The sequence below is a fragment of the Lycorma delicatula genome, chromosome 1, assembly GCF_047948215.1.
Source record: "Lycorma delicatula isolate Av1 chromosome 1, ASM4794821v1, whole genome shotgun sequence".
Taxonomy (NCBI): Eukaryota; Metazoa; Arthropoda; class Insecta; order Hemiptera; family Fulgoridae; genus Lycorma; species Lycorma delicatula.
In genome coordinates this window covers 256522929-256534163 of record NC_134455.1, presented here as the reverse complement: position 1 = coordinate 256534163, position 11235 = coordinate 256522929, and the positions used below count along the sequence as shown (strand labels likewise).

Here is an 11235-nt window from a genome sequence, read left to right as displayed (position 1 = left end):
AGTCATTTGCCACAGCCATTATTTTTTAATGCAATAGAAAGTAGAGTTTCATGTAAAACATCTTGAATCAATAGGAAATAAAATACAGACCAAATTTAGGAGATATCAGTAAAGAACAATGAAGACAAAAAGAGGTATTTTACAGATACTGTAAAGATTTCAAGATTTCATGACTCATCTTCATTTATTTCTTAATAAGTACATCAAGGAAATTTTTAACCTGAAGTAGTCAGGATGAAATTTTTATTTTGAATTAAAAGAACTTAAAATGTTTATGATAATTAAAAATAATGCAACAATTATTAAATAAAAAAATTACTTCAACATTTATAATAATTAAGCCAAAACGATTTACTTTATTAATGTAATATCTCATTTACTCTTCTGCGTTACATTCTAAATAACTCATCCACTTTAATGTTTACAGTCTCAGCTGTAATTTCAGTCTACTTGAGTTCCAATAATTTAATGACTGCAAATGTTTATCGTTTTAAAGTACATGTTAAGTAATTTTAAAAATTCTGTGAAATCTCATATTTGGACACCTCTTTCATCAGATCAATGGAATGAATTGAACCTGACTATCTAATTAACACCAATCAAGCAATTATCTACACACCACTCTACTTTCTGAAAGTGATGCAACAAATACTCATACACACAATATGTGCTCAAACATATCACTATTTAAAATGCTTGGTTGTGTAATAAAGGAGTTAAAAATTCTTCTAAAAAAGAATTATTTAAAATGAGAAATTTTAAACTTTTACAATCTTAACAGTTTTTTGATATTTTAATTTTCATAACTAGAAAATAAATAAGTACTAATTTCAACGTTGCATAGCTCTCACTTGTTCTTTTAGCTGTTCCAACATATAAGCATTACGAGCGTGTGATAAATCATGTTGATAGGCCAAATGTGTAGCAGTAACTTGCATTTTTTTAATATTCTGAAATAAGAAATAATTTAAAATCATGTAGTACAGTAAATAGAATATAATACTATTTATATCGAGAGAGATATCTTTCTTTATTCTACTACTCAGTATATAAAATGTTAATATTTTCAAAGTATATGAACATGTATGTGTATGAGTATATAAGATTTTAAATTCATTAAAATCTTTTTTAGAGATTTCTGTTTCTTCACAGCATTTTTTTACAATTAATACCATAATATAAAATATACAGTCAATCAAAAAATAACTATGCACCTGTCATGCACTACTACAATGTGTAATGTCGAGTTACCTTACAGTAATTCTTGGAAATGTTCCCCATGAACATCCAGACATATCTGCACACATTTCTTCTTGTTCTCAAAGAAAAATAGTTCATGAAGGCAAGTAGTTCATGTAAAATTACAAATAGCACTTTGAAGTTCCAGGAGGCTGTGGGGCTTTTTCGATAAAAATTACTTTTGCATAACCCTAGATGTAAAAATCCAGTGGGTTTGAGTCCAGAGAATGAGGGGTTTATGACCATCTCTTATGATTAACTTTAGAAATGATTCAATCTCTGAAAGCCTCTTGCACTAACTTCATTGACTGCCTGGCCATATGTGCGGCCGTACTGTCTTATTGAATCTAAGAATTATTAATTTTATTCTCCGTTAGCTCTCCCGTGAAGTGATAAATACTTTCATAAGTCCATCTGCGTGGACTTGTTAGGTTACCTGTATCTTAGGCTTCTGATGGGGACCTAATTTCTGAAGGATGCAATGCACTTCCTTCGCAGAGGGAGTTGCATCTGGTATATCAGTAGGATAATAATTTTAAAATGAAGGAAGGACAGTGAATCTAGATTGTGTAGCTTTTTCTATTTCTTCTTACATGGCCCAGTCCTGACTCAGCTGAGCCAAGGTAAAGTGAGCAATTTAAAACTGTTTTGACCAATCAAGTTAACAGTGAACAATCAAGTCATTCAACAATGATTTATAGAAGCATTCCATTAAAAAATGATAATTTTATCATTAGAAATCTATATCTATATGACTATACAGACAAAGAAACTGTTTCGTTCAAGGTAATCTTAAGAATTCCTAAACCAATATGAAATATCCCTGCATTATTTATAAAGCAAACACCTTCCAAAGTGCTGTAAGCTGTATACATAATTACATAAACTCCCTCATACAATCCAACTTCACTCCGTTTGGTACCCTTCATCATAATAAGATTAATAATGCATAGAAAAAAGTTAGTCTGATAGTAAGAAAACTATTACACATATAACTTTGGAATATCCTACTACAAGACCAGAAGCATACCATCATTATGGTTAAAAAGATTTTAAATGCCAATAATCTTCTTGCCTCCCTCCATTTACTCATATAAGAATAAAATTGAAATATTGCAATAATAACAAATTTCTTTATCAAAATGGTGCCCTATCTTCAGAAAACATAAAAATACTATTAAGGAGGAGATTTATTCTATCCTGCACTGATGGCTCTCTATCTGTAGCTATTAAATTAACAAAATTTTAATAAAACATAATATTTAAAAGATGAAACACATTTTCATCTTAAAAATAAGAAAAATTATAGGTGAACAAGAAGTTTACATTTCCTTGTTCCCATCCTACCAAAACTCTCATGGCTCCTAGCACTCCTCAATCAACAAAACTTCAAATAATAAAATCTTTTTTTAAAATGAGTTCTACCATAAGAAAAACTTAAAAATTAAGTGTCCAATAGGTTCTACCTACATTGCTTCGAGGGGCCTAGATATTTATCAATTAATAGAAAATGAAACTGGTGAAGTCCAAACTTCTCTTGAAAATAAATTTAAAAAGTCGGAAGAGGGGGTTTACAGCCTTCCCAAGAGCTCATGCCACTAATCCTTCTTGGTTAATTAATTTGAAACATTACACAGTATTCAAACTTCTTTTAAAATATTTTCTACCAAAAAAAAAAATTAAATTTGTGATATCTGAATCAATCTTTTTCAAAAATGTAATAAAAAAATTAAAACAAAACATGCATGTACATGTTAAAAACAAAGAGGTCATGGTTGCTTGCTCTCCAGAGAGCTACTTCAATTGATAATTAAATATTGCAAAATGGGATCCACTCTTTTTAAAAGATTTCTGGGAAAAAAATAATTCCATTAAATGCCATTTGCTGTCTACTTTGTGGTGAGGAGGAGAAAAAACCTAAACTGAACAACTGAAAATCCAAATGTGCCACCTAAGTGATAGTAGGTGGACCAGTCTTAATGAAGAAAGCTAACACTGGTATAAGATTTCAGACCTTGATGACTGTGATATAAAAACTGATGAAAATGTACATCTTTTTCACAACATTTATGATTTCACTTATACTTCTCAGATGTCCACTGAATCCCAACTTATTTGTCAAAATGAATTAAATGATCTGATGTGTGACTCAAGCCTAACAAAACAGCATGCTGAACTTTTCAGTTTTAGAGTGCAAGAATGGAATCTGTTGGCATATGGAACAAGCATTATATCCTTCAGAGAAAGAAATGCTGTTTCCTCAATGTTTTGTAAAATAAAGGGTTCTTTGTGTGAATGTTTTGATATTTCTGGGATAGTGAGGATCAATGAAAAATTTTGTAAAGGCCTTGCAAAGAAGGTGAAGGCTTGAAACATATGGGAGAAATTTTTCCACAAGTTCCACCAAACAACGGTATATATTGCAAGAGGGTATTAGAAAAAATTATTTAATTTCCTATTTTCAAAAAACATTTGTCAAAAGGAATTAGCAGCATGGAAATTGTATTTTGAAGTTGTAAAAGGATTTTTAGGCAACAAAAAAAGAAAATACTTCTCTTATTACGTCATAAGTTGTTGAATATTGCTAAAAATACATTCTCCACATTCATATTTCAGTTTCTTTTTCAGAAATTTTGGCAGTCAGTTAATGTGATAATGGTGATTTCACCATGACATTAGGACCATGGGGACCAAATCTTCCAGAAGACACAATGATGGGCGACTACTGCTGGTTTGTAAATAAATAATCTTTGATTCCACATTTGGGGTATTCCATTTTAATTCAACAAATTTTCCAAAAATTCATTGCATCAGTATTTTTCATTTTGATGATATTTGTTATATGATAATTACCCATCTTGTAGTGAACAAAAAATATTATTTCTTCAGTAATGGACTAATTTCTAACTAGTCAACAGGTAAAAACAGCCACTTTCGTCACTTTTCGTGAGCTGTAGCATTCTTATTTTACAACAAATAGAGGTCAAAAAGGCTTTTTGTAAAGAGTAAACATGGAACTTCATCTTAACACAAAATTCATTTTGTTTCATAACCAAATCTTGTAATGATTACTGAAGTTACATTTACAAACGGTTTTTTTTTTTTCAAATTTTGTGCCAAAAACAAATAATGAAGGGCTTAAGGTAACAGACTTGTTTTTTACCTTTTAACTCTAAGGTACTAGTAGTATTTATAAAAAAAAAAAATGAACTATTACCCAGTGTCCTTCATTTAAAAAAAAAATGGCCGCCAAATCATACGATTTTGAAAATGTCTCATTTTTGGAGCCCAAAAACCACATGTGTAACAAGTGGCGAAAATCTGAAATTTTTACAGCAGTAAGTACTTTTTATGTACTTTAAAACCATTTAAAACTTATTTTGTTCACAGCATGTATTTTTACGGATAATAATGTTGGCTTACTACAAAAAATATTTTGATATGTCTATAATGAGATAGCTTATATTCTACATAGTTTGTTACTTAAAGTATGGCTCATATACACAAACTCATGTTTAAATATGAAAGTGAATAGACATGCAAGGACAAGAATTTATGCGTAATCCTGAATGTAAACATTGTAGAAGACTCAGTTACTATTATGATTTCAATGTGATATGTTATATTGTTGCTAGTGTTAATACTGTGGTTAGGTAATGTATACGTGTTTATAAAGTAATTTTATTAGCAGTGAACTTCTCTTTTATGAGATATATTTTATTTTTCATTTTATTAATTAGAGAAATTTTTATTTTAGCTTTAGAGAAACTGGGATAAGACAAAGTGACGTGCAATTGGTAGTTTTATCATTTATACTAACTGCATTTTTATTGTAAGAACCCTTGTATTTTATAAAATCGGATTATGGAGTGTTCAATTGGCATTCACACTGAAACAGTATGTCACAAATTGAGTTACAATAGTTCTTCAGTATTGCAAGATATTTTAGAGTTTACAAAACAGCAAGTAACATTGATATCTTTAAGAAGTGAATGTACTAAAAACAAAAAATAACTGTAATTTTTCATAAAACTGAATACTTAGATAAATATTTTCATATTAATGGGAAAAGTTGCTCTGATCAATCTAGCTGTCACACTAAATTGGTTAAGAAATTCTTCGAGAAGTATCTTTGATACTTTCAACAAGCAATCCAAATTTAAAATAATTCCAGGCAGAGCACTGTGTACAAAATGCTCAAACAAAATACAAAAACGACAAGATGATACAGAAAGCAAACCAGAATGTTAAGATATATTTCAGCCTCAATGTGTTGTAGTCGAGTTGGTGAATAAAGCTTGTTCAGCATTTGGTATTTCCCCTGTTAATGTTCAAAAATTATTAAGCAGCGCAAAGGAACCAATTTTTAAAAATAAAGTTACAAAAATAGCCAAGTAATTTAACAGTAAATTAAATGATTGCTTTGATTTAAATACTTCTGCAGAAGAAACCAGTTTAGTACCACAAAATTATCCTGATTTAGGTAGGGAATACGAAGAATTATTCATTTAAATAAAGGATAAAATGAAATCAGTTACATCAACCCAGGAAAAAATTAATACTTTAAGTTTATTACCAAGCAGCTGGAGCGTTCAAAAAATTCAAAATGAGTAGTGTTAGTCAGTATTTAGCCCATCAATCCAGACAATTAGTTAAAACAAGTGGAATTTTGCCTCAAATTGGCAAAAAGAAACCCAGTCATGTAACTGATGAAAATGTTATTAAATATGTCCAAGATTTTTACCATAATGATGAGCACAGCCAAATGATGCCAGGCAAGAAAGATTGTGCCTCTGTAAGACAAGCTGACAGGAAGAAAAGTAATGTTAAAAAAAGGCTTATCTTATGTAACTTAAAAGAATTATACACAACCTTCAAAGAAAAACAGTGTTTAAAAATTGATTTTTCAAAATTTGCTGATTTAAGACCTAAATTTTGTGTTCTGGCTGGAGGGTCAGGTACTCACTATGTTTGTTTGTGTGTGTGTGTGTGTATGTATGTATGTGTGTGTCACCCACCAAAATGTATAACTCATGTTATCTGCTCTAAAAATGAAATTTGATTATAAAATTCTCCTTTCAACCATGTTATGTGTTATAGAAAATGAAACGTGCATGCTGTCACAGTGTGAAAAATGTCCAGATACTAATGAAGTGCTCATATTACTGTAAGGGAGCTGGGATAATTTTGATTCTGAAATTATCTTCAAATAATGGGTTTCTGTCGAACGTTGTGAACTAACTACTTAAATTTTCCATTTCAAGAGTACTTAGATAAACTTACTGCGAATTTAAATACTCTAAAAAGGCATCATTTTGTAGCAAAGAAACAAGCTAATTTCCTTAACATTAAAAAGGAAAACTTGTTGAAGGGTGAATGTATTGTAATGGGAGACTTCTCTCAAAATTTTCCTTTTTTGATAAGGATGAAGTCCAGTCATATCACTGGTCAAAAACTTACGCCACAGTACATCCATTTCTCATGTATTTTAAAAAAGAAGGAAAATTACATAGCCAAAGCTAGTATGTGATTAGTTGAGCACTTGAAGCGCAATACTACATTGTTCTGCTTCCAAAAGCAGGTTATAAATAAAGTAAAAACATTGTTACCACAAGTTAAACAATATTTTTATTTTTCTGATGGCTCCTCAGTCCAGTATAAAAACAAAGAAAGTTTGATAGATTTGTACTGCCATCAAGATTCTGAAATTGAAGCTGAATGGCACTTTTTGCCTCATACCATATGGAAAAGGACCATGTGATGATATTGGTGGAACTGTAAAAAGAACTGTACTAAAGCAAGCATCTTCTGAAATGTACAATTATTGCAAAGACAATATTAAAAATATAACATTTATTTTCTGCTCTAATAAAGATGTTCAAGACACTGAAGAATACCTCAGTTCTCATTATCAGGTAATCACAACAGTCACAAAAACAAGAACCTTTCACAGTTATGTTCCAACAAGTCAGAAATGTATTCTGAAAGTCTGGGAGATCTCTGAATCAGAAAAATGTACGTTGATATCAATTGATTTTGTTGATATATAAAATTTATGTCTGCTGCGATGGCAAGTGGTGGTTAGGTGAAGTCATTGAAGTCAAAATACATGAAAATGAAGAGGAATATCAAATACACTTTTTTCATCCACAGGGTCCTGGTATTTCATTCAAGAAATCATTGAGGGATAATCAAACATGGGTTCAACTAAAATTTTTTAAAGAATCTCATGCCTTTAGAGCTTTTTCTATCAACTACTGGAAGAGGTCACAACATTACACCAAAGATGAATGAGGACTTATCAGTTTTACTCAATAAAAAAATAGCAGGAACACAAGTTTTGTTAGTTAAGTTTGTTATCAAAAAGTGCAAGATTTATTCATAACTTCCATTAGCAGGAATAAAATAAGGTAAAAGTGAATTGAACAACTTGTTAATATATTTAAATTATCATTTTATAATTGACTATTTATTAATTATCAGTTTATTTATTCTATTGAGTTTAGCTGTAATTTTTATAATCTAAAAAAAATACATACATCAGTAGTTTTGGATACATTGTTTACGGTTAGAAGGAACAGTGTTTTTAACAGTTTTGCTGGCTTCATTACTCGTCAACCCCTTTGGGTAAAAAAATAAATTTTATTTGATTTTAAAGAACATAAAAAGTACTTACTGCTATAAAATTTCAGATATTTGCTACCTGTCCCACGTGGTTTTTGGGCTCCAAATATACAACATTTTCAAAATCGTACGATTTGGAGGCCTTTTTTTTTCAGTGAAGGACTCTCGATAACAGTCAAATTTTTTTTTTATAAGTACTTTTATTACCTAAAAGTTAAAAGGTAAAAAAACAGGCCTGTTTACAAACGCCCTTCATTATTTATTTATTTTGGGTTGAAAAAACAACAATTTGTTAATGTAACTTCAGTAAACGTTACAGGATTTGGTTATGTAAAAAAATGAATTTTGAGTACACTAAGATGAAGTTCCACCTTTACTCTTTCCAAAAAGCCATTTTTGACCCTCTCTACGATGTAAGATAAGAATGCTAATTAAAAAAGTGATGAAAATGGCTGTTTTTACCTGTTAGAGAATTAGAAAATAGTCTATTATTCACGAAAAAACTTTTTAAAAATATTTAAAAAAAATATTTTTTGGCCACTACAAGGTGGGTTAGTTATTATATACCAAATATCATAACAATCAAAAATAGTGATGCACTGATCATTTGTTGAATTAAAATGGAATACTTCATTCTCTTAAAATTTATCTTATAAAAAATTAGACAATGCTATTTTATTTAGGGTATGTTAATATATTTTCTTTTACTTTTGCACAGGGCTTTGAAGCGACCACTTTTTTCAGTTGCACCGCTCTGGCATCAAAGTATTTGCTCCAGCTCTGTTCCATGGTCTGGTTAAAATATTCTTATAGGAATTACATTAATTTTTTCTTTGATACGTAAGTACATATAAAAAAAACTTGTTTATTTACAATTAATTTATTTATTATTAAAAAAATTAACATACAACCTAAAATTTATTTGTTGTTAATTTTAATAAATAAAATGGCAGACAGCAAATCGTCCTTCATTGACTGCCTATTATCACCACCACATATACTAAATAATATCAGTGTTTTAAACTTATCAATGCAAAATATCAAATGAGCTGGTGAGAATGAAAGTGGCGTAAATCACTTTAAGGCTAATTGTTGAAATTTAATTTAATATTTAACGGTTTGTTAAAATTGTTATTGAAAAATCAAACGTAAAGAAATGAATATTAGTGCTGCTCCTAGTAGTGAATTTCTGTACTAATGACTAAGCCACCAATTTTTTAATTCTATGACTTATGCCACTTCCATTCTCACTGGCTCAAATATTAAAAAATATATATATATATATATATATATATATATATAGGAGCAGCAGATTAATACAAATTTCTGTGTTCCGGCTCTGCTCCTGCTTCGAGTAAAAATCCATTGCTTCACCTGCTCCAGCTCCACTCTAAAGCCCTTTTACATATCCTTAGTAGTTACATAAAATGTCAATTCATGATAAATAAAAATATATTCTTAATAAAATGAGTGTTATTATTCATAACAAAAACAAATATACATGTTACAGCTTTTTTACAGTTATTTTTAATTTTCCTCTGGAAAAACAAAATTAGAAATATACAATTACAATGATGTTAAAAGGTTTTTTTGAGCAGTGATTTTAGTAAAAAAAAAAAAAATCATTTTAAAAAAATTATTAAAATAAGTAAAAAAACATATTTGACAGTATTTTTGCCATTAATAACTGAAAGTAAAAATTGGAAAGTAAATGTAATTAAAAAAGTTAACTCTATTAAAAATTAGTAAATTTCTTCTACTGAATAGAAGAGAAATGTACTGTAATATTTCACCATCACTTTATTAAAATTATATTACTGAGCAAAGCTATGCTACATGTTGTTTTAATAAACAGAACATGCTCCAGAATCTTTATTTCCTTCTTACATGAAATAATTTTCTTATGTGGTCCTGTTTTTGGTTTACTGCTATTGTCATTTATTTGTTTCTTATTTACTGGTGTTCACTTTTTGACAAAGAAACCATTTCTACATCACTGTAATTCTGATGACTGAAATTTTCAGAATCATCTGTCAGTCATTTAATACCATGAACTTTACCTCCTCACAAACCAAAATTTGATGAATTGGCAGTAAAATACTGTTTTATTAAATGATTTATCTTGAGACAACTTTATATCACTGTAGTAAAATACCACAATTTTTGTAACATCAAATTTTATTCCTGTAATTCAGTTAAACAATAAATATCATCCTTTATCCTCACATTAAAAAATTTACTTAGTAAGATTAAATTCTGGTTTAGAAAATCATTTCAAAAAACAAACAATTTCTGAAACCACTTTTTACTTATTATATTAATCATTCAAACATTTCTGTGGTTTCTATAAAACACAGCAAGACATTTTTAGATTAATATAGAATTTAAGAATAATATCTTAAATGCTCTCAACCTGGTTTACTTAACAATAACTAAAGCCAGCTGGCTTTTTATTTGCACTCATAACATTACTGGACGTTGGAATGATTTTTTTTTGTCTTCAGCCATTTGACTGGCTAGTTGCAGCTCTCCAAGATTCCCTGTCTAGTGCCAGTCTTTTTTACTTCAGTACACCCCTTACATCCTACATCCCTAACAATTTATTTTACATATTCCAAACGTTGCCTGCCTGCACAGTTTTATCCTTCTACCTGTCCCTCCAATATTAAAGCGACTATTCCAGGATGCCATAATATATGACCTATAAGTCTGTCTCTTCTTTTAACTATATTTTTCTAAATGCTTCTTTCTTCATCGATTTGCCAAACCTCATAATTTGTCACTTTATCCACACATCTGATTTTTAACATTCTCCTATAGCACCAGATTTCAAAATCTTCTAATCTTTTCTTCTCAGGTACTCCGATTGTCCGAGTTTCACTTCCATGTAAAGCTATGCTCCAAACATATACTTTCAAAAATCTTTTCCTGATGTTTAAATTAATTTTTGATGTAAACAAATTATATTTCTGACTGAAGGCTTGTTTCGCTTGTGTTATTCGGCATTTTATATCGCTGCTGCTTTGTCCATCTTTAGTAATTCTACTTCCCAAATAACAAAATTCTTCTACCTCTGTAATCTTTTCTCTTCCTATTTTTACATTCAGTGGTCCATCTACATTTCATTACTTTCATTTTGTTCTTGTTTATTTTCATGCAGTAGTTCTTGTGTAGGACTTCATCCATTCAGTTGATTGTTTCTTCTAAGTCTTTTTTACTCGCAGCTAGAATTACTATATCATCAGCAAATTGTAACATCTTTATCTTTTCACCTTGTACTGTTACTCCAGATTTAAACTGTTCTTTATCATTTACTGCTAGTTCTATGTAAAGATTAAATAGTAATGGTGATAGGGAACATCCTTGTACGAC

At 29.7% G+C, this 11235-nt stretch overlaps 1 protein-coding gene across 1 annotated transcript in view; it reads right to left on the bottom strand.

The window, feature by feature from the left end:
• Positions 1-326: 326 nt before the first annotated feature.
• BORCS7 (BLOC-1 related complex subunit 7) overlaps positions 327-11235 on the bottom strand; it is a 46812-nt gene continuing 35903 nt past the window's right edge. Inside the window, exon 3 of the mRNA XM_075376036.1 lies at positions 327-950. Within this exon, the coding sequence (XP_075232151.1) occupies positions 831-950 (120 nt within the window). The 3' untranslated portion in view covers positions 327-830. The remainder of the gene's footprint in view (positions 951-11235) is intronic.